Source organism: Epinephelus lanceolatus, chromosome 2 (assembly GCF_041903045.1).
Source record: "Epinephelus lanceolatus isolate andai-2023 chromosome 2, ASM4190304v1, whole genome shotgun sequence".
Classification (NCBI taxonomy): Eukaryota; Metazoa; Chordata; class Actinopteri; order Perciformes; family Serranidae; genus Epinephelus; species Epinephelus lanceolatus.
In genome coordinates this window covers 5,258,830-5,282,738 of record NC_135735.1, presented here as the reverse complement: position 1 = coordinate 5,282,738, position 23,909 = coordinate 5,258,830, and the positions used below count along the sequence as shown (strand labels likewise).

The following is a 23,909-nucleotide window of genomic DNA, read 5'->3' as shown; positions in this document are numbered from 1 at the left end:
ACATCAGGTATGATGGTAAAACACTCACAGGGCCCTTTTTTTAATATACTAAGTACTTCACATTTTGTTGATAACTACATATCGGTGGCCTACTCCTATTTGAATGCAGGACTTTTACTTATGGTGTATTTACAGAGTATATTGCTAATTTAACTTAAGTAAAATATCTGAATTCTCTTTCCCACCACTGACTGGTACACACTCTTAAGTGCTAATTTAGTGATCTACCTATTAAACTCTCAGATACTTTAATTACTCTGTGTTGGATCAATAATATTAATTAAATTATCTAATAGTCTGTTGGACCTCTTTGGTTTTACTCTTTAAAACGACTTCTTAATTCTCAGTATGCAGTAATTAAATGTTCATCTACATTTAATTCCTGCATACTGAGAAAAAAAAAGCAGCATGTGAATTCAGTCACCTCCCAATGTCACTCAGCTCCAACACCACAGTTTCCTCTCTGTCAGGAGGCAGACTTGATGAGTTCAGCTGCAGGTGAAAATGTTTTTAACAGGATGACATGGTGAAGGAATATAAGGAAGACACTGTGAGGAAACAGTTGCTGTTGGGACTGATTTGGTATCAAGTGGCTGTTGTTTTCTTCCCTCTCTGACGTCCCGGAAAAAGAGGAGCTCAGAGATTTTTGCTTTTGTTTTTGACTTCAGCTGCGTCAAAATAGTCAGATTACTACCGGAAATACGAGGGTGCTGCCTTCAAATTAAACGCATAGGCAATGTCAAGTTGGATGTGTGGGTTACATTCTCATATAGTGGGTATGGTGTAGTCTGTGTGACTTTTTTTTATATATATATTATATTATTATATTATATTATACCAATGTCAATGTCATCCCTGTTATTATTATTATTATTATTATTATTATTATTATTATTATTATTATTGTTGTTGTTAAACAGGTGTAATCTGTAATTTTTAACAGTGGGAAAACTCATCTCCCTCGTTGCTTGTTCAACAGGAAAACACGCTTTATCTTGAAAAGCTTTAACCGGAAGTTCTACTTGTACACGGACAGTCCCAGCTAGCTTGATAACTGTCCTGCTTACATCCCGTGTGAAAGCACAGGTAAACGCTCTCGCTATTTCATCAACGTATTTTCTTCACCTGTATTGTGTCGTGCCGATTTTACTAAACCTCAGTGCAGTGTGTGACCTGTTACTGTCACCTGAAGTGTTCAAGTGTCTGTGTTCAATATCGCACATTAGATATTCGCCGAAGTAAAGTTCACTTCTAGTGTTAGCCAGCTGGGCTAGCCACTTACTAGCTGTTAGCACAGTATTAGCATTAGCCCTGCTAACAATAGCAAACTTGTTAGCTTACATTGGGAATTTACTTTACATCTCCCCGACTAAGTGGTGTTAATGATCAGTTGCGCTTGACACCTACAATGGGAATGTCAACGGGAGTTTATTTACAGGGATAAATAAGGAAATGCTAGCTGTGCCTTTAGCTAAGTAGCTAGCTAACATGACCAGGAACCGTACGCGCCGTTCTGCCCTGATTCGATGGAACGTCACGCCAGACTTACTTTGAAATATTGAAGATTTGCAATATCCGCATTGATATCCAAAAACACACTGCAGATACTAAACCCATTAAGACCTTTTTAAATGTAGAATGGAGTGTTTTTCAATTCGGCTTAGGTATTATGCTCGAATTAATGCGTATCCCGCTATTTTTGTTAACTTTCTAAAGTTGGCTAGCTACTTAACACCACCAGGGATAACCAGAAACCCCCGTCAAGACCAAGATGCTACATTTTAACATCTTAAGTTATGCAGTACAGACATGCCGTATGTTTTGTAGTGGTTATATCGTTAGGTAAAAGGATCCCGTTTCTTTTTTTTTACCAAGGGTGTTCCCGTAAGTTTCCTCCTTATGGAGTAAACAACACATATAGTAGCTAAGTTAGCATCGCAGCTAGCATAGTAGCCGCTAATAAGTAACATGTTTTGCGTGCTTGCCAGTGTCAGTGAGTTGGGCAGGAAACTGCAGTTAAGTTAGGTGGTCCATATTACATCCAGTTTTTACTACAATCACAAATTATTATTCTCAACAGCAACACTGGCACAGTAACTGATGTGTTAGCATTTGACAGGCTGATGTAAGTTAACTTTAGTGTGTAAGTGTTGCTTTATGTTAGCATACATCATACTCCCCACTTAGCCGACAAGGTAAGCTAGCTAGATTACATTTAACATTAACTTCCTTAAATTGCCTCTCTAATGTTTCACTCCACTGTCGTAACATTATGTAGATATGTAAGAAATATCCAGCGATATTCAACCTGTTGGCATTAATGTGCGTGTTGGCGTGACGGTGCTGCTACGGCCTGACACGATTGGCATGTTAGCAGGGCTCGTAAGAATAATATGCTTGACTCATATCTGTGTGGTTGTAAGACCAAAGCATGTGGCTGTGTTAAAATCAGAGAGTAGTTCAGGGTGTAGCTCCCCTGTAATGATCCCAGAATGAGGCATGCTGTGTGCTGGGCTGACATTTGGCAGGTTGCTCCTGCTGCTCAACACACGTGGTTGACTTTTGCTGTCTGCTGTTGAAAAAGTCTCATTGCATGGATAAGACGGTATTAACGTGGCGAGATTACTCCTCTCAGTCAGGTTTTGTCACATGGCAACAGCCACAAAGCTCAGCACGTTTACAGAGAGGTTGTGTACTTGTCATCTCCTGAAATCTCCTGTCCTAGTGCAGATGTGTTGTCATCAAGTCCTTGTGTCTATTATATAAAATTTATTTGGGCTGCAGAGTTTGTAGGGGTGGGGGAAATATCAATACAGCATAGTATTGCAATATTGTCGTTCATTTATGGTGAGGACTCATTTTATCTCTGTCTAGGAAAATTATACCGAGATAATTATCATTTTATCTCCCAGCCCTAGTTTCTCACTCTTGACCCCCTAGCATGTCACCTCATGTACTCTAACAAAGTCCTAATGTTTAACTACTACTAACTCCTGAGCAGACTGAGCCCAGCTGGTATTGCAAAATTTGACACCCAAATCCAACCTCACACCTGAAGCCACATTATTGCCCCGTTTCATCCATTACTGACTGTTAGCTTGTCAGGCTAATGCGACACAGTGTCTCTTTCCCTCTCCTTACTGTGCCTTGCAGATTTACATGAAACACATTAACACAGAGGGCTGGCACAGTCAGAGGGAGAGAGAGAGAAATTACGCAATAAATTAGATTTGAGGGTGGCACAGTGGTTAGCATTTTTGCCTCACAGCAAGAGGGTTCCTAGTTCGAACCCCGGGGTGGGAGTTTGCATGTTCTCCCCATGTCAGCGTGGGTTTCCTCCAGGTGCTCCAGCTTCCTCCCACAGTCCAAAGACATGCAGGTTAATTGGTGACTCTAAATTGTCCGTATGTGTGAATGTGAGTGCGAATGGTTGTCTGTCTGTGTGTCAGTCCTGTGGTAGTCTGGTGACCTGTCCAGGGTGAACCCTGCCTCTCGCCCAGTGTCAGCTGGGATAGGCTCCAGCTCCTCCGTGACCCCTAACAGGACAAGCAGTTACGGAAAATTAACTAATGAATGGATTAGATGACTTCTGTGATAACTTTCCTGAGTTATAAAACCCTGTCTCATAGTATCACAGGATGATGTGCAGTGTTTTGGTGTCTGAAAAGCCTCATGCATGTGTTATTCAAACTGAATTTCTATGTAATCGCCTCACTAACACTTGAAGCAGCAAGCCCACATCATCACAAGACCTTTTTACTTGCTTTTTTAAATCATCAGGAGACTATATTTAGCCCAAATGTGACTCCCACTATTCATGACAAGTGTTTGGTCAGGCTATAATCTCTTTATAGTTTCTAACAATTCTTGTTGACTATGATATTCTAGCTCGTAGTCAGGACCAATGGAGACGACAGAAGTTTGTGAGATTGATGTGGCGACCAGAAGAATAGTGGGAGGCAGCGACTCTCCACCTGAACTGGACAGCCCATGTCAGGTAAGCACTGTTAACTAGTGTTAAGCATCATTACTATTTTCATTGTTCAATAAGTTGCAATACATGAGCTGCAACTGCTCCACTAAAAGTAGCTATTCCTTTTTTAGCAATAGTGTTCTTTCAGTACGTGAGTTTTGGTACCGAAAAACAAACTTTTTATTTCATTTTCTTGTCATTCAAAAAGCCAGAATTCTCAAACATGTTAAATGTTCAGTAAATAAAAACAGGGGTCAGACTCTTGCCCGCATAAAATCATCTAAAATTGTCAGAATTTGGTTTAAAATCAGAAAACAGGGATCTGCCCAGACACTCAAGGACTTAACAGTTTTCAAGACTGTAGTACAAACACATTTTAGTCAGTACAAGAAGGTGCTGAGGTTAGATACACAGCCCTGGGGTAACATAGAGGTAACAGCAGTCATCTGTTTAAACATCAGGCTTGTTGGAAAATTGAGGGCGGGGAAGATGAAGTAACCATGTGTGGTGAGTAACATTTCCCTCCAGCAGCAGGCGCTTTGAGGCACTATTAGGCAAGGCACTGAACCTCCTGCTTCTTTAGTGGAGCTGCTCAGTGAAAACTGCATCTCTTCAGTGAGGCGTTCCAGCTGCTTTGTGGTCATTTGGGTGTGTGTGTGTGTGTGTGTTATCAGGAGGAGGTTGCGGAGTTTGGTTTGGGGTTGTGCTGCGCTGACGAGGAGAGGGGAGAAACTCCAGGCAGAGAGGACAGTCCCAGCGACCTGGTGGAGGCTGAGCTCGACCCTGGAGGAGACCTCAAGGCCGGAGAGGACAAGGCTTTTGGTAGGAACACGACAAAGTATCTTAGAGGCACTTTCAAGATGAGCTTGTTACATAAATATGATGTCAGTTTTACACCTCGGTCACAAGTCAGTCATATTTGCGTAAAAATTCTCGTCAGTTTCATTAAGTGGAAGTTGTCACTGGAATAAAGTCATTCCGTTTTTCTCATAGTGTTGTGGTTTATGTTCCAGGAAAGGAGGTCGTTCTGTTGATGCAGGCTCTGAACTCTCTCGCCACTCCTGAGGAGAAACTAGCTGCTCTGTGCAAGAAATATGCAGACCTGGTAAGTAAATATCTGAATATCTGCATATGAACAGCCAGACTGACTGATCCTGAGGCAACTAACGGAGCTGCTGAACCTTCTGGATGAAGTTTGCCTGGTTCAAAAGCTCTGACTAGCTGAACACATCTCACATTTGTTCAGCGATTCAAATCAGTCAGATGGTGTGCTCGGTTTTGTAGTTGGGATTAAGAACGGGGGCTTTTTTGTCATGTACAAAGCCTGAAAAAATGGCCACAAGTGTGAATGAGACAGACACGGCTGTGCGGGAAGTACAAATAAAAAAATGATAAGCTTAACCATGATGCAACCTCTTGATGTTGACCATGTGTAGTTGGAGGAGAGCCGCTGCATGCAGAAGCGCCTGAAAGCCCTGCAGAAGAAGCAGTCTCAGATAGTGAAGGAGAAGATCCACCTGCAGGGAGAACACAGCAAGGCCATCCTGGCCCGCAGCAAGCTGGAGAGTCTCTGTCGGGAGCTGCAGAGACACAACAAGACACTGAAGGTACACCTCAGCCACCACCTTTCACTGTCATAAGGCAAACAACCACTTCTAAGGAAAACTGTTTTCAGAACGTGAAGAAGACATTTGTTTAGTCCAAGACAGTGTGCGTCTCTGCTCATATGATGTCACATGTTGCCAGGGTAAACAGCACATATATCTCTCTCCTCTCCTTTTTTAAACTCATCATTGACCTCTCCCGTCACCTCAGGAGGAAAACGCCCAGCGGTCCAGGGAGTACGAGGAGCAGCGGAAGGAGGCCATGCTGCACTTCCAGATGACCTTGAGCGATATCGAGGTGCAGATGGAGCAGCACAGCTCCCACAACACCAAGCTGAGGCAGGAGAACATGGAGCTGGCCGAGAAGCTGAAAAAGCTCATCGAGCAGTACGAGCTGCGAGAGGAGGTGAGAGGACAAACCCTGCGTTTAGAGTCTTCATAAACTCCACTGCAAACACAGAAATCATGGTAGTGTAGAAACTGCCTTTTTATCTCTGCTAACTCTGAGTTTGTTTTCATGTGGAACTTGAATCATGACAGAAAGTACAAGATGCTTTTACACACAGGCCATTTTAGTAAACCAAAGGACAAGGACAACATTCAATTTTGGCAAAAATAGATTTTAAAAAAAGCGAAGCAATACCACTCATGTTCTCAAATATTAGTGCTGAGGTGTGTGTCTGTGTTTGAATAGCTAAAAGACATGTTAGACCACTGGAAGGCTTCAACTGTGCAGCAGCAACAGGTGGTGTTGACATAGTCAACAAACTTCAGACTCTTTGAAACCAGACCTGACCATCTACATTTTGACTGACTTGGTGTTTATTAAAATGTCCATCAGGTTAAAATACTGCAAGGGGAGGTAATTCAAATGAAAAGAATACGATCAGGGCACATCACAGGTTGTTGAGCCTGATGGTTATTCTGATGTGCGTTTCTCTTGCAGCACATAGACAAGGTGTTCAAGCACAAGGAGCTGCAGCAGCAGCTGATGGACGCGAAGCTGCAGAGAATCACCGAGATGATGAAAGAAGTCGAGGAGAAGCAGCAAAGAGAGAGAGACTTTGTGAGTACATCTTCTGCGCCTGTTTCAAACAGCAGTATTAACCGGCCAGTAGCTGAGCAGAAATGAAATCAGTGGATTAGTGGTATTATTGGTATTAAACAATATTCAGGATCATGAACTGACTGTACTGTGATGCTTCAGCTGCTGAAGGACGCCACGGAGTCCAGACACAAGTGTGAGCTGATGAAGGAGCAAGAAACACAGCTCAAACAACAGGTAAATACTCACAAACAAACATTTCCTTGGTGGATCAGAAACATGTTTTTGGGCTCTGCAGTCATCAACACTGTTTTTCTTTACTGGAGGTACGCTGTAGAAGCCTTGTGTTCACCTTTGTGTACATAAACCCAGATGAAAGGTTTTAAAATGACTCACTGCTCCCCTCTCTCTGCTCTCAGCTCTCCCTGTACATGGACAAGTTTGAGGAGTTTCAGAGCACTCTGGCTAAAAGCAACGAGGTCTTCACCACTTTCAGACAAGAGATGGAGAAGGTGACTGACTGACCTTGTCCTGTTGGCTTAGTGTTTGTGTCTCATTGTTTTTCCCTGGCAGCTGTTTTAACTGTCTGGATTTACCTGCAGATGACCAAGAAGATCAAGAAGCTGGAGAAGGAGACGACACAGTGGAGGACCAAATGGGAGAGTAACAACCAGGCTCTGCTGCAGATGGCCGAGGAGGTGACTCGAAATCTTCCCTTTGCTTTTGGTTGATTCAGTAGTATTAGAAAAACTGAACTTTAATGCTGATGAAACGTGTCGTGTTGTAGAAAACTCTTCGTGACGGCCACTTCAAGGCTCTGCAGGGGAAGCTGGAGCTGCTGGAGAGGCTGTGCAGAGCCCTGCAGAAGGAGAGGAACGACCTCAACAACCAGCTCAGCCTCCTCCAGGAGCAGGGAGACAAAGGGACCACAGCGCCTCCTGAAGCCCAGCCAAGGGAGCCCTCCAACGGGGAGGAAGACGAGGACGAGGATGAGGTGGAGGAGGAGGAAGACGAGGAGGGCTTGGCGCAGGGTGACGAGCTGGAGACGGAGGGCGTCCACCAAGCCCCCAGACCACCTGAACTGGACCCCACGACGGCTGCTACTGACAAAACCACTACTGCGACGACGACGACGACCAGCCAGCCTGCAGAAGCACCGCCCTCGCAGCAGGACTGAACGAGCCTACACCGCCCGAGTGTGTAGGTGAGACGGGTGTGATCGGAGGGCTCCACACACCTCCAGCCTAGTTCCATAACTAGCCAGAGAAACCATCTGCAATGGGGATAGAGATTTCTTTTCTTTTTTTAATCCTAGACTTGCCTCTCCAGGTTTCTGAACAGAAACTGAACCCATATCATTTTTTTTGTGCGATAGTTAAAGAAGGATAAAATGATTGTATCGAGGATTCTATTCTAAAACTTTGCCCACGTTTTACATTGGTTGTAATAATTGGCTTTGTGGCGAGCACTTGGTACTCCCTGTTTTCTACCATAACTGTATTTTCATAGGAAAGTCTCGTGCAAATTGAAGCTAGTCAAAGTCAAATTGGCCTTTTATTTCTCTCTTCACATGGTCTCTCCCTGTAGTGTCACATGTCTCACTGGAAATTCTAGTTTGATTAAATTGAAAAGTGGGTTTATCACGTGCATATTGTCGCAGGTCACTTTGTATTAACGTAGCCTTACTGTCGGCATGTGATCTGGAAAACTGGAGGAGGAAATGGGACAGTGTAGAGTCAGAGTTGGGCTTATTTGACATCCGTCTTGGCCACAGGGTATTAAATATATTTTTTGATCACGTTTTAATTTTCTTGATTAGAGCAGAAAGTGTCGCAGCAAAATGAACCTTGTGCAATAGGTGGTGCTGGTTTAAAGCTCTGAAACAGGGACAACTTGTGGGACAGTTGGTGAGCAACTTCGGCTGTCGAGCTCAACTACAACATGCTAACTAGCTGGCAACATGCTCGCTAATTGCCAGTTAGTATGCTAGCAAGTAGGGCTGTCACTTTATCTGAAAAAATACAATAATAGATTTCTAATAATCAGTTGGAATTCAAAATTTTGAAGCGTGTTATCCCAGCAGGCCACGTTTAGCACTCTGACCCAGACATGACCTGTTGGTAAAGTGTGGAGGCAAATTTGAGTATTTGCATTCAACAGACAGACAGAAAACGTGTGGTCAAAAGCTAAACATCACCATAGCTACAATGAAACACAGCCCTTGATTCAAGGAGGCGCCGCACATGAAAAACATACAGTAATAACTTGATCATGACTTTTGGAAATTGTGACAGCGCCATTAGCTCATTTGGTTGCCAACTCATGGACCTATAAACAGAAGTAGATACAGCGTTAGCAGAAGGGCCCGGGTAATTGCTATGAAAGTTTCTCAATGGCACATGAAGCCAAACATTTCTGCTTAACCTGGATGATCGGCACTGTTTCCGCACCGTTTGGCCCATAGAGCAGCCTGCTTTCAGTTTAGTGCTTTGTTGCCACTACGAACATTGGCTTCAAATTTCAATGCACTTCCTGGGGGGGTCTGTGCTAACCGGAGAAAAGGCTAACGGTAAAATTACTTGAATGATCGGCACCGTTTGGCCCACAGAGCAGGCTGGTCGAGCTGCCTACTTCTAGTCTAGCTTTGTTAACTTGAATGTGGATAAAATTATTTAATCACGCGGCTCATCTAGACTTTCCAAATGTTATTGGACCGAATGGACGCTCCAAAAAAAATGTATCCACCAATGTACAGATGTCTCTTTTGCCATGTAAGTCTATGGGAAAAGTATTTTTGTGCCCCTTCCTGGGAGCCTGTGCTAACCAGACAAAAAGTTAGCAGTTTACTTGAGATATATTTATAGTATTAACTCACGCAAACCACATCTCCTCTGGAGTGTTTTATTGTCTGGAAGCTTCCTCTGTTTGGACTGTGGTTCTCTAAGTCGAACTCTAAAACAATTGGCTTTTATAAATGCTCACCTGACCGGGCTTGGTATCAAATCAAGCCTCAGAAATAGCCACCTCTGCACATCAGTTTTAGGTAAATTATAGCTTCAACAGTTGACCACAAGATAATGAGTCCACCTTTACAAAATTCAGATTTTACAGGTGGTGTTAAGGCCACTGTGGTGATGAGAAAGCTGAAATATTTTGAGAATAAAATTGTAATTTTGAAGAGAAAAAAGTCATATTTCAAGAAGTGTAACTTTGCAAAAAAAAGGTTATATTTTGATCAACGAATGTGGAAGACTGATTAAATCAGAGGACATGTTCTTGCAATATTACGACTTCAAATTGTCTCCCTGCACTCGAGGGATTTACAGGAAATGATTCAACATGTTCTGGATTCAATGCAGAACAAAACCCAGTGCGACGTCCATTAGATCTAATCTGCAAGTTAACATTTAATCATGAGTTTAACAGGTCTGTACTAGCTAATGTTGTTGAGCGTCCTCTGTAATAAAACATGACTTGATGAACCCTTTCAGCCCGCCCTTTAACACGAGTTGCTCCTCCTCAGAGGTAACTCACACTTGAGGGGTGTATGCTGCCCCCAGTGGTTGATTTGTGCGTCACTTTGAACAGGACTCTGTGGTAGGTGTTGTTAAAGCTCACCTCTGTTACTGCAGGTGTCACCAATTTGACCAGGACTGAAATCGTAAGCATTAGAAGTTGGGTTTGATAATGTAATCTCCCATTTAACCTTTTTTTGTTTGTGTCCCTGTGAGGAAACATAACGAGGGATAATACGGGAACTAGAAAAACATGAAAGCTCAGCGATTGTCTGCGTGCAAAATGTGTTACTTGATCTTAATCTGCATTTCAGTTATCCACTTTTTAATGAACCGTATCATTTGACTTCCGTACAGTCAGCTCAACAGGGTGTACAGACAAGAACCGAGTCAGGAGTTCTGACACACAGTTTGTCCACTGGCAAATTATTTTCTGTAAATTATGTTAGAGAACATCAGAATAATGAGCCTCGACGTCTTTGACACTTTATACTGGAAGAAGATTGAATGTGATTTTTCTTTTCTAATGCATTTAAATAAAAAGATTTGATTTCCATCAGCGATGCATATCAACAGGAGCTGCAGCTGTTACTGTACACGAGGAAACTCGTCAGTGTGCGTAGACACCTGAAACAGTGAATGTAGGGAATCAGTTGTCGGCAGTGTCAAACTGAGCTGTGGATCTTGAAACTGGCAGTGTTAAGAATAGAAGCCCCTCAAATAGAAATTAAGGTACACATTTGCACCCCCTGCGTATTTTACCTTTTGTTACTACAGTTTTGTTTTTTAATTTGGGGCACTTCTGTCACCCCCCAATGACTCCTTGTGTAACGATTAACCACCCCATTACGTTGAATTCATGAACAAAACGTTTCTCTCACATGCCTCTCGTGAGGGAAGAATCCAAAAACAGAAAATTATCTCGTTATAAACTGCAAAACTATTTTGAAACATTTGTTAACAAACTCTCACACAACTCGTGCAGTATAATCCAAGTCCCATTTATCCAGTCGTATGCTCAGTATCTCCCAAGCAGACTGCGGTTTCCAACAGGGAACTGAAACATATTTATGTTCTCTTCAAAGCCAGACTCCATTGACAAATATATAATTTTACCTTGCTGAACATAGGAGCTGCTGGTGTATTGTCATTTGGCACCACAGCTGCATGAAGGGGCGAAGCTGTCCTCCACATTCTGTGTGCGGTCCTAATCCTCCTCCTCTTCATCATCATCCACCTGAATATTACTATCTGACCTGTTGAAAGTAGCTGTCTGAGTTACGAAATGATCCTGTGCGTCCCGTTCCTCTGTTGTGGCGCAGCTGTGTCCCACTGCCACATTTTCATCACTGATTCTTGGTTGAAAGTCTCCGAAGGCTTTGACGGAGGTGAAAAACTCAGTGTGCAAACATGATTAACACAACGTCAGATTTGTTTCTGGATGTGCAACAATTTTAGACCAAAAAAATAAAAAGACTCAGTGCGCAAAGACCTTTGAATTATCTCAGTTTTGGATTCTTCGTTCACTGTTGAGGCAGAAGTTTTCTTTGTGAATTCCCCCGTATAACACAGGGTGAGTAACTCATATACAACTGGTCATTTTGGGGGTGAAGTATTACTTTAACCCTGCTTGCTCCACTACCTAAGCAACAGCTGATACTGCAGCTATTGTTCCACAACAGATCCAAAATCTTGAATACAGGAGTTAACTCTGGGTGCAAAGTGATCTGCTCACCCCGTTATTGCTTCATCTGCATCTGTAGTTTGAATCCCTTATTTGTGGGTACAAGGCTGATCCATGGTGTGCACCTTTTTTGCCGACTATTCTCTTTGAGATCTCGTACGCAGTGGGAAAGAAAATTGCTTGACTTAAAGTGTAGTGGTGAAGAACCAGATTCCCTCAGCACTGTTTAATTTGTTGTTCCGGCCATTCTTTCCTCAAGTGGCTCCTTTTTAACTCAGTATATTGTAAAGACAGTGAGAATCACAGGGGTGATACAACACATAATTTTCCTTTACAAATGTAACAGTGCGACTTGAAGTAACGTCCTCGAAGACGTCGCCTTGCAGTCTGATTGATTCTATCTGTGACGTCTCCTGGTCTTTTCCACATTTCTCCTCCTCGTGGATCTATCTTCTCATTTAAATACTAAACTGATGTAAACACGTACAGGGTCAGGTGGTGTGTGCATAACTTTCTTTCGGGTGGAGGACAGGTGTAGTCCAAGGGAGCCGAGGGAAGACTTTTCAGCATCTGTTTCCTCTTTCTTTGGCGTTGCCCCAGATTGACTCTCAGGTAATGTCAGAATCTACCTCTGCAGGTGAGACTAACTGTGAAAGAAGAGGCATGAGTCACCATAGCTTCGGAGAGCTCTATTTTTACTAAATAAAGAAAAAAAAAAAATGAGCCCACACCCCCTCTTTGATTGTACAATGTTCTTATAGTCCTGTCTTGCTTTTCAATAAACATTTTGTAGAATTTGCAAAAGCCATGGATTTATTTCCTCACTGGGTCTTGTGTCATTTACTGGGTGAAAGAGTGAAGTGGAGGTGTCACTTGTATGTGCAGCATTTCAGGTTGACTGAAGAAATTTAAAACTTGTCTTTGAAAAGTTATAAAAGTTTTATTGCAATTTGAGGTGCGGGAAACAAAACATGGCAATTTCACATTATTTAACAACAGAACGAGGAGAGGAAAGAGAAATATGTGCGTTTCCCTCGAGTGCACCTTTTACTCAACCAAATACTCAACAGTTAATGTACCTTATGAACAGGAGGCAAACACAGCAGGGAATGTTCGTTCAAAGGACAGCCGGGACGTGTCAGCTCAGTACGATATAAAGTAAAGTAAGTTAAAATTAAGTTCTCCTGGACATAACCAACCTGGTTAACTTAAGCCAATCATAGTCTGGATTATAGACTCTATATAAAGATGGACGACATGAGAGCTCCCCAAAATGAAGCCAAAACCTCCTCCCTGCTCCCTCCATGTTAGCTAACGGGACATGGGCCAAACTAAAAGATCAAATAAAGATAGTGTCTTTTATTTTATGTAGCTCTAATCACGCTGATATTTGTTTAAGTGTTTTTTTCCCTAATAAGAGTGGTTTTAATTAGTTATTTAATGCTATAAAAGGTGGTATGACATCATGATTGACAGCTGTGTGAGCCAATCAGTGTGCTCACTATCAATGGTGCTGCTCCCGATTGGTCAGACAGGTGTGTAGGTGAGAACCTGATGCTGTGGAGATCGCTTTGACGCCTCCAGCATGAGACGGCAGGGCCCGTTTAAGGGATATTTTGGCTTCATTTTTGTAAAGTAGGAGTACATAGAGATGTGTCGTCCATCTTTATACACAGTCTTTGGTTTGGATAGAAGCATGTCATGGAGGAGTAGTCCTCCGTCACATATGTGTCTTGAGGGAACGTCACTAGCTAGTGGTTTTCTGGCTACTCATAAGTCTGAATATAAAATGACACTTTTTATTTCCCTTGCCTGAACCCTTTGAGAGTCACTGATTAACTGGTATTAATGACTTCGAGTGACTTCGTCCACATAAAAGGTTTCTGCTCTTTAGAGTCTCCAAAGCCCAGGTACAACATTTCAACCCTTAATCCTACTCCAAGTGCTTTTGGGTACCTGGGCCTCGGTGAAGTGTGAGCGAGATGAGCCTGAATCCAACTGCCTGTTAGGAAGGGTGGAGCCCATGCTGTCTCTGACTTTCCACACTGTTCGCTCATGTGGAGAGCAGACTTCATTTTGCACTTGATAAGCCGGAGAGGGAGACGACAGGCTGGGTCTGGGTCTGGAGCTCGGGGGATGGAGGGTGGTGGGGGAGAGGGAGGGGGTCGTGCCTGGAGAGAGACTCATGCAGAGCTGGGTTAGGATCCCTGAGCCTCCAGCTCTGATGCAGGGGTGTTGTCTGGCTCCTCATCGTTGTAGATGTTTTCCGCCTGGGAGAAGAAGAGAGGAAGAGGACGAAATACACAGATGTTAATGTACATACAGCTGGCAGTTCTCTGACAACACTAGACTGTAGACAGGCTTCTACCTCAGTTCACATTTTAAGCTGGGTTGACTAAGAGCCCACCAACTGCATGACAACATTATTGTTTGACTAAATACAAGATATCAAATATATATAGCTCAAAGAACGCAAAGAGTGCAACACCTTTATCGGCTTATATGAGAGACAGACCTTTATTTCCATGGCTACATCCACACTATGTTTTCGTTTTGAATCTGCGTTTTAAATACTTACAAAAGGCATCTGAAAGCAGCGCAAGAAAAGTTATGTCGCTCCAGATTTCAAAGGATTTCAAAACCAGAGATTTCTTAACTTGGACCTACAAAGAGGTGGACCTGTAAGTATAATGAGTATAAGGCGGTCAAGGCCGTGGAAAACAAGTTGAGAGTTGCTGCAAAGCAAATATGGTAACATATTTGAGCAGTAATGCCCGGGAGCATTATCCATCCCCAAAGAATTTATGGGGATCTGAAAGGCATATCAACACAACAAGGATGAAATCACAAAAGTTATGTAGACTTAGCTTTAATGTTTTGACTTGACAAGCTCTGAGTAGCTGCGTTTACATGAAGCCATATATTCCTTTTGCAATCGGGTTTGAAGCCCTACCCGAATAGAAATGTTCCTTGTAAACACCTCAACCCGAATGAAAACAGCCAACCCGAAAGAAAATCTAATCGGGTGCACAGGGGTGGAATATTCCTTTTCAGAACCCGAATGGAAGAATTTTTCTGTCTTGTATACACCTCCTACCCGATTCCAGCCATTCCGGTCTCTCTGCGCATGCTCGTTTCCTTGCCCTTCTGGCACGATGACGTATATAACGCGCATAGCAACGGGCTGAGATAGAGCAGTCGGACTTGTTGCACTCAGCGGTTTCCATTCGCCACTGCACGGTCTTCTACCTCCCTTCTTCGACCTTCTACCTCTCTTCTCCTCCTCAACAGATGAAGCATTAGCAGAATAAGGTTGTTGTCGTACTGCTGCTTCAAGAATATAAGCAAAACAAGCCTGAAAAAGGCACTAAGAACGGCGTCGTCAAGCATCTTGTTATCCGAGTGAGGACTACAGTGTTTTTCTTCCGGTAAACGTAACATCCGCCCCGCCCCCTATCCAATCAGAAACCTTCCCTGCCCCAAACCTTGCGCAGACCTGAATAAAGGCGATTAAACTGATCTCCCTTGTAAACCCTCATTTGGAACCAATATTTCCCATGTAAACTACCTGGAAAAACTTCAATTCCAAATGATTTCATTGAGATTTATTTCATTCTGAATGAGAAGCCATCATGTAACCGCACCTACTGATAAGACTATCGAGAAGCGAACATGGGTGCCTGTGTCAACATTCCCACCAGTCCAGATTAAAAAACACAACCAGAGTTTTCAAACTTAAACAGGGTCAGCAGCGTTTATACAGGTCTCCGTTTTAGGGGGTTTGAACATGCCACAGTGGTGTGGACACGAGCAACAGTTCTGCCTTTTAAAATAGAAATGAATTGGTGTGGATGTAGCCTCAATTTTCTTGTTTCACAGGTGCACGGGGAAGGACTGGAGCTATCATAATCCAAAAAAGGAAAACTGGGTGGGTGCTGGACTGAAACTGTATTTACCATCTGCCAGACTTGCATGATGTTGTCCTCGGACACTGAGCAGATGACCCAGGGTTCATTGGGGTTCCAGGAGAAGTCAGAGATCTTGGCTGTGTGGCCACCGTGGATGAACTGCAGGAAGAAAGGTGGATATTAGAGACAGACACTTTGATAACACACAAGCAGGATTTTGGAACCACTGACATGTTCAAAACCTACAAATGTTTAAATTAGCTGTTTCAGCTTGTTTTATTTTGACACATTTCACTGACCAAACAGTCGATGTGATGAATTTTTAACTTAAGTGATGAAGTTACAACTGGCACTGTCAACTGGACAAGTGCAGCCAGACAAACCTGATCACTTAGAGTACTGAAAGGCTGTCACATCACATTATACCCACTGCTTGGTTGGTTTGGAGTTGGAAGGTTTTAGATTATTCACACAGCTGAGGATCTCATGATGACTAAGAGATCGAGGGGTGACTTCACACAGTAATCTTGATTATAGTGCATCACTTACCAGCAGCTCTGGTGGGCCGTCCTCAGCATCTTCTGCTGACTGCTCCTCCCCAATTTTACTGGAGATAGAAAATCAAACAAAAAGTCTGTTAAGCGTAGTTACTCCTTCACAGACTGTATGATATAAATAAATATTTACCACATTGTGTTAGCTAACCATTATCAAAACCACTATCAGGTATGCAGTTTTCCTCTAAATCTTATGTAGCCACTAGTCATACGCTTAAAGGGAGCCTGCTGCCATGGCAACACCGCCACGGATAAGCAGCAGAAAATAGATGGATGGATATTCTTCAGACTGTGTTTGCTATACTATTGTATCTTCAGCATGTTTTGCTAAAATCTCATGAACAGAATTACAATGTCACTGTTTTATTTAAGACATGGATAATGAGTTATGGTGGACAGTTTTTACCTGAGGTCCCAAACGTTGAGACGTCGGTCGGTGCCGCTGGAGGCCAGGATCGTCTCATTGTGAGGAGACCATTGTACCTAATGAATTGGACAGCTGGTCACTGTAGTGTTCGTCGGTTTTAGTAAAAACTCTTCTAAGGTATTGTTTGGCTGTTTGTATATAACTGCAGACTGACAGTCACACAAAGCTGCATCAGACTAACAAATAAATACAACAGTCAGAAACAATCAGACAAACAGTTCTTACCTGGAAAATTTCATCTTTGTGCGACTCAAAGGAGTGAAGCTTCAGTTTGAGGTTCCTCAGGTCCCACAGAGCAACAGTCTGGCAGAGACAAAACAAGATTTGCATTAAATATGTTCCAGTTTATTCTGTTTTAGTTCAGAGTGTGTTTTTCTTCTCTACCTTATCAGCAGAACCAGTGGCAAGAATAAACTCGCTGTAGGGGTTGAAGCTCAGACAGTTGACCTCAGCAGTGTGAGCGTCGACTGAGTGGCTGGCTTTGGATGTGGTGTTGGACCGGGTGTCCCATCTGATGGAGGATTAAGGACAGTCAGAGGCAGCAGGGACATCATTTATAACCCAGTTCACAGGATGAGACAACAGACTACATGTTTGTGTCTAATACCTACATCATGAGCTTCTGGTCATCAGCCACAGAGCCAAACAGGGATTCGTGGAGCAAATGCCAAGAAACATCTTCCACCACTGCTGTGTGGCCGGTGAAGATGGTCTTGGCATCCACAATCTTTCCTTCCTTTGGGCCGGCCCCGATGTCCCATAGACAGATGGTCTGAAGAGAAATAAAAGAGGGAGCACAATTATTCCCCTGCTACAATGAGGCACTGCATCACTGGGCATACCAACAATTTCTATGTACAATATCTTCCAAGAATGTTCTCACTTAACAACATGTAACCTGAGGTGTCGCCCTCAACTGTTTCCACTGTACTCAGCGTGCGTTAGGGGTGAGTTCCTGAAACTAACTTTCATCTCCTTGGGAGGTGCTACTAAATCCAAGTTCTTGACACTCAAGAGAAAGGAGTGCTACAGTTGGTTTGCAATATGGCAATTAATAAAGCAGAACATGTGTTCAGATAATCACTGTGAGGAAATGTGCTTCTAGCATTTCTGTTATTTCAAATGTTTGATGTTAAAACTATAAGCCTGGACAAGACTGGAGTCAGTTTGTCAACTCTAAATGAGGAAAGGTAGAACCAATTTTTGCTCCTATTTCTCATAGGATTAAGTTAAAGATCTAAGACTTTTTATGCACACAGGGGACTTATTTCTCTCATATTTTGGATGTAAAAATTTTTTTAAGATCCATGTTAGTGAGCACTTCACCTTTTCTAAAATAATCCATCCACCTGACAGATGTGGCCTATCAAAATGCTGATTAAACAGCATCAATACAACACAGGTGTGGCTTGAGCTGGTCAAAATGCAATGCTACTCTATAATGTGCAGTTTTATCACACGACATTATCAAACAGATATCACAACTTTTGAGGGAGTGTACCATTGCTGTACAGCTAATGCAACTATTAGTTTGCACAACCCAAGAATTTCTGCACAAACTGTCAGAAAATGTTTCAGTGAGGCTCGTCTGCATGCTCTTCATTTAACCCATCCTATACACTAGGAGCAGTAGGCATTTTAGTCCTGGTCACTTACATGGTCATCGGAGGCACTGAGCAGGTTGCCGCTGAGGTTTGGGTTCCAGGAGAGGCCGTACCCTTCTTTCTGGTGGCCTTTCAGCCTTAAGTCAGGATTACACTCCCCACTGGGATCTGAAACACGCAATTAACCACTGCATTCAGCATAATGTGTGATTCACTGGAGCGTGAGCATTCTGATGCATGTAGTCTCTAAGTATATACATATAAATCTGTGGTGCGTATGTAACAGCGCAGCAGTGATCCAACCTGGCTTAGTCGGGTGCTTGTTGTAGTCGAAGACCAGCACGTCAGAGGTGGGAGTCTTGGTGGCAATGATGCAGTGATTCTGAGGCATGTAGCGGGCTCGGTTGACCTCTCCCTCGTGGTTGATCTTGATCTCGATCTCAATTTTTCCACTTACGGAGCCAAAGCCACCAAACTCTGAGAAAGGAATACAATCAGACTGTAGTACATCCAAGGCAGGAAGTGGACACAAGACACTTGACAACTAGGGCTGCCACGATTAGTCGACTAATCGATGACTAATCGACTATTAAAATAATTGGTGACTATTTTAGTAGTCGACTAATCAGTTTGAGTCATTTTTCATAGAAAAGTACTATAAAAGTGCCCCAAAATACTCTTACTGCAGCTTCTTTCATTCAGATATTGGCAGCTTTACACACTCTCCCGTGACAGTGAACTAAAACCCTTTGGCATGAGTATGAAACAAGACATTAGATGACGTAATTTTGGGGTTTGGGCAAGACAGACCGACATTTTTCAACATTTTAACACATTTTTCGATGAAATGATTAGTCGACTAATGGAAAAAATAATCGACAGATTAGTCGACAATGAAAATAATCGTTAGTGGCAGCCCTATTGACAACTGCAGGTTACAACCTGCTTGGGATGCACACTATAGGAGGCTGATATATTATAGGCCAATACATGAGAAATTATTGTTACTGTTCCAATAATTACACTCAATAATGTTGAGGCTTGTCTTAATGTCAGTGCGACAAAATCCACTGGTGAGGGTGACCGTACAAGCAACCTATCGAAAACCTGTTCCACAAAAAACTAATGTTGTCACAAACACTCGGTTATAGTTACTGGCCCTGAAATTCCAATTATAACAGTGTATCTCTATATCTTAAACCATGATGGCAGAGTCATGTTGCCTGGAAAAAGTTTTATCTAACAGCTACTGAGGCCAGTGGGTATAAACATCCTCTGCACTATTAGGAACAATATGCTTGTTGAAATCTGTATTTCCTGATTAAAGAAAGCCATTGTGTGTGAATGTACTACAGCATGTAACAGATACTTTGCCAGACTGATTTTGCGTGTATTGAGCGTCAGACTTGAACTGTACCTTCAAGTTGTTGAGTGGCCTTACTAACATACTAACACTACCTCTGACGACACACCGAAAGAGCGGTGAGCTTTCAGCACACCTACACACACCTGGGTACCCATCAACATACCTGCTGGGAGAAAGAATAACAATAGACAGTATCAGCAAATAGTTCAATGGAACATGACTCAGGTCTTGATCTTAATTCCCTTACCATATACATATCAGAGCTATTCATTGTTCAAAGACATACAATGCAGGATTTTCCTTAAAAATAATGTATAGGCTTATACAAGCGTAATCCCTCTCAATCATCACTTTCAGCAGTTTCTACCCTCTGCCTGGATTTTCTAGCGTTTAGTGCTCATGACTTTTATTGGTGTGTGTGTCTCTACAGTGTGCAGGAAAGGTCAGAGCTTTATAAAATGCATTTTGGCAAGGATCAATGAATGTTATAAAAACAAAAAAATAATAAAAAATATTACATTGTCCACTTGTTTGTGGGGCAAATATACTTCTACACTGACCTTACAAAAACATTATTTACAGTGGTACAAGCAGCTATTCAGATGTACATTAAAAGTATTTCACTGCAGTACGACTCCTGGTTTATTTACCTCCTTTTTCGCTGTCGTAGTGTGAAGCATCAAACTGGGCATCGTCGTTTGGTACCTGGACGCTGGCAATCACAAGGTGGTTCTGCTCATCTGATGTGTGGGTCCCCAAAACCAGCCTGTGAACGGCGTAGTCCTTCCCCTCTGGCCTGCACAGTTCCAGAAAAATTGACATGATTTTAATTCATATTCATTCGCAAAGACAGTTTTACCTTTCAGTTTTAACATCAGGCTTTTGGTATGGAAACAAGGTAGATAGGCAAATGTAATTCTTCAAAGTTTTCACACAACATTCACAGACTGCTGACAGTCAAGGAAATTAGTGACATCCCTTAAAGATATTTACTTGGTCTCAAAGATCCTGTCACTGTGGACAACTACATTTCAGCAGTAAATGAAATCTGTGTGAGGACACTACCTGAGTGTTGCTAAAGGTTTGTCTATTTCCTCTTAATTTGGTACCTCACCACAAGACAACACAACAACCAAATAAATTTTCTGTTTCATGTTTAATGCTCAGCCACTCTGGCGTGTGCTATTTTTTTTGCAGTCGCCTGTAGCATTAAGAAGAGAAATCTTGTGACATCTTATCATTTTAAGTATCTAAATTTTCCCCTGCATACAGCATGGTTAATTAAGCTTTATTTCTATTTATTTTTATCAGACGATGTTGTGATCATAACATGATGGGTGGGAGGTTTGAACCAGGGGTGGGGGAGGTTAGGTTAACTGGTGACTCTAAATTGTCCGTAGGTATGAATGTGAGTGTGAATGGTTGTCTGTCTCTATGTGTCAGCCCTGTGACAATCTGACGACCTGTCCAGGGTGTACCCTGCCTCTCGCCCAATGTCAGCTGGGATAGGCTCCAGCCCCCCCTGCGACCCCTAACAGGATAAATGGTTACGGAAAATGAAATGAATGAATGTACGTGATTAATGCTGTCTTTGTCCTGTGAATTTTATTATTTTATTTGTTTTTAAAAAATCTTGCCAAAAGGCTACAGTTGAAAATTAGCCAGCTGGATAACACTGACACACTTACAGAAATGTTGATTGTGTGTTGTCCTTATAAATAAAATAAATAAAATGAAGTGGAACATGAGATAAGATAAAAATCTGTATTTCATACTTGTTCTACTGTCTAACAACAGAAAGATCTATAAACACGAACAACTAAATTATGAGTTCTATTGCAATAGGACATGTTTATTAGTAAAAACATTTAGCACTAGGCTGTAAGAGAAGTAGATGTTGCATGAGAACACCACAGCACAACATAGAGAAGTGGAACAAAGAGCTGGGTGACTGTCCGGTTGCAGGTGACAGTAGTTCCTCTCCAGGAGCTGAACGCTGTTGAAATTTAAACCAGGTTTTCTGAGCAGTAAGACAGAGACCATGTAAATTAATACCTGCTGACATCTGGGAGCCACTGGACAGTAAGGCTGGGCCACTCCAGAGCATGAGTCATCACCAGGTCGTACAGGAAAGGTGTGTTTTTCTTCCATATCTTGTACTCCTCATTGATGACCCTCTCTTCCACTGCATCGTCATACACTGACAGAACAACATGGTGTTAGTTGCAGGTATGACCGCAGATAGTAGCAGCTGCTGTGTAGCTTTCCTCAGAGCACAGCTACTGTTTCCTCAGGACTTATTTACTCAGGGAAAGCTGATGAAGCACACACTGTTATGGTTACATGGTAAATATAACCAGTATGGCCCTGCTGGTCAGTCAGCAGCTCTAATGGGAAAACTGGGGACTCAAAGACAGCTGTAAGTGCGTTAAACCAAACTGTTAAAACTACTGCTTCATGCTAGCTTAATTCCATGTTACATTAACTATGCTTTGAGATAGCTACCACCCTCCAACGTCACGGCGTATTTTGGTACGGAGGGCTGTGGCAGCGTCAAAACAAGACACAACTTTAGTTGATTAAATGTATCCTGAACTTTAAATTATCACAGGTTTGACATGACGTTGTTTTATAACCCGAGAACAGCACACCGACAGGTTCAAATCAACGAGCCTCCTGACAGGACTTCGCTAAGCTCTCAACAAGCTAGCATGTCATGCTAGCACCCACGGCAGAGTTAAACGGCCGTGGCGCGCGCACACAAAGCGGTACACGAGGAAAACGGGCCACTGTTTCATAAGAAAGGCGGTTATATTAAACCTACCCTCTTTATCCGCCATGTTCCAGCTCTTTATCGGTCACGGTGCTCGGAAGCAACCTAACCAGGCAGACGTTGTTTCAGTGAACACTGCTGTTCCCCAGCTGGTACTGGTTCGGATGGAGCACTACAAAACTAGGCTTCTTCCTTTTCAGCGCCGAATTGCTCGATACCCTACTGCGCATGCGTCAGTGTGGGCATACTAACGAGGGGCAGTACTGCGCGCCGACTGCGCATAGACAGGAGACTGCGCAGACAAACATCATAGCCCTGTGCTACAGTACAGTGAGCCTCCCCACCAGGATATATGACGTATGGCCTGCATATTTAAGTGTTTGCAGGCCATACGTCATATATCCTGGACTGAAAGACAGCCTAAGAGTCAACCAACTACAGATCCCACTCTGCCTTTTCATTTACTCATTCACTAATATGTGTTTTTGTCCTTTAAAATTTGTGTCCATACATTGTTGTTAACTGTGTTTGAATTTTCACTGTCTTAAATTGTAATTGTGCTTTGGTAGCACATAAGAAATGTCATGCCAACAAAATGTTAAATTGAAAAAATTAAACTGAATTGGGGGTGAGGGTGGATTTATATATATATATGTCTTTGTCAATCTCTAGTCCTCTACCAGAGGCCTTGGAGTTTAAGGGTTCTGCGCAGTATCTTAGCTGTTCCTAGGACTGCTCTCTTCTGGACAGAGACCTCAGATGTTGTTCCTGGAATTTGCAGGAGCCACTCCGTGATGCTCCTATCACTGCTGGGACCACGCTGGACCTCACCTTCCACATCTGTTCTGAATTGCCACATCTGTGACACATGCCCTCTTTTGCTTCTCGTCAACCATCACTATCTCTGGTTGGTTAGCAGTTGCATGTCAGTGTGGAACTTGAAGTCCCACAGGATCTTAAGCCTGTTGTTCTCAACCACTTTCGGTGGTGTGTCCCATCCGTTCTCGGAGACCTCTAATCCACACTCGTCACAGATGTTCCTGCACACTATCCCAGCCACTTGGTTGTGCCTCTCGGTGTACTCTGTCCCAGCTTGCATCTTACAAAGTGCTGGACTATGTCAGGGGCCTCTTTGCACATCCTGCACCAGAGGTCCTGTCTGCTGTGGTAAGCCCCTACCTCTATGGATGTGGTGCTCAGGGCTGCCATGATGGAGTCCTGTGCTTACCTTCAGACCAGCCTTTTCTATACATATATACAAGAAATTACACTGAAGAATTCATGGTGCAAATGTGCAATAATGCTGTGTAAAAGTAGCCAGTTAAACAGATACTATGTGTATGTATCAGGGCTAATATATAGTGTATAGTATCACTGATGGGCGGTGTATGAGGCATATACAGTACAGGCCAAAAGTTTGGACACACCTTCTCATTCAATGCGTTTTCTTTAT

At 42.8% G+C, this 23,909-nt stretch overlaps 2 protein-coding genes across 3 annotated transcripts; one reads left to right on the top strand and one right to left on the bottom strand.

Annotated features, from left to right (window-relative positions):
* The first annotated feature begins 1,028 nt into the window (after positions 1-1,028).
* Positions 1,029-12,625, top strand: txlng (taxilin gamma). Its single transcript, XM_033643677.2, has 11 exons — positions 1,029-1,086; positions 3,889-3,997; positions 4,648-4,795; positions 4,987-5,078; positions 5,410-5,580; positions 5,789-5,983; positions 6,524-6,643; positions 6,785-6,859; positions 7,042-7,134; positions 7,225-7,320; positions 7,410-12,625. Exons 2-11 carry the CDS (start codon positions 3,905-3,907, stop codon positions 7,797-7,799), a joined length of 1,473 nt encoding a protein of 490 aa, XP_033499568.1. The 5' UTR covers positions 1,029-1,086; positions 3,889-3,904; the 3' UTR covers positions 7,800-12,625.
* A 116-nt stretch (positions 12,626-12,741) lies between these two features.
* LOC117267788 (histone-binding protein RBBP7) lies at positions 12,742-22,677 on the bottom strand. 2 transcript variants are annotated; one of them, XM_033643840.2, is made up of 12 exons: positions 22,508-22,677; positions 21,739-21,883; positions 20,334-20,479; positions 18,621-18,797; positions 18,370-18,485; positions 17,325-17,485; positions 17,098-17,224; positions 16,939-17,016; positions 16,693-16,769; positions 16,279-16,336; positions 15,778-15,888; positions 12,742-14,091 (listed from the first exon to the last, which is right to left on the bottom strand). In XM_033643840.2, the coding sequence occupies exons 1-12, from the start codon at positions 22,521-22,523 to the stop codon at positions 14,020-14,022; spliced, it is 1,284 nt and encodes a 427-aa protein (XP_033499731.1). In that variant the 5' UTR covers positions 22,524-22,677; the 3' UTR covers positions 12,742-14,019. The 2 variants fall into 2 exon arrangements, with proteins under 2 accessions (XP_033499731.1, XP_033499816.1); XM_033643925.2 differs by having other exon boundaries at positions 18,621-18,794.
* Positions 22,678-23,909: the final 1,232 nt, after the last annotated feature.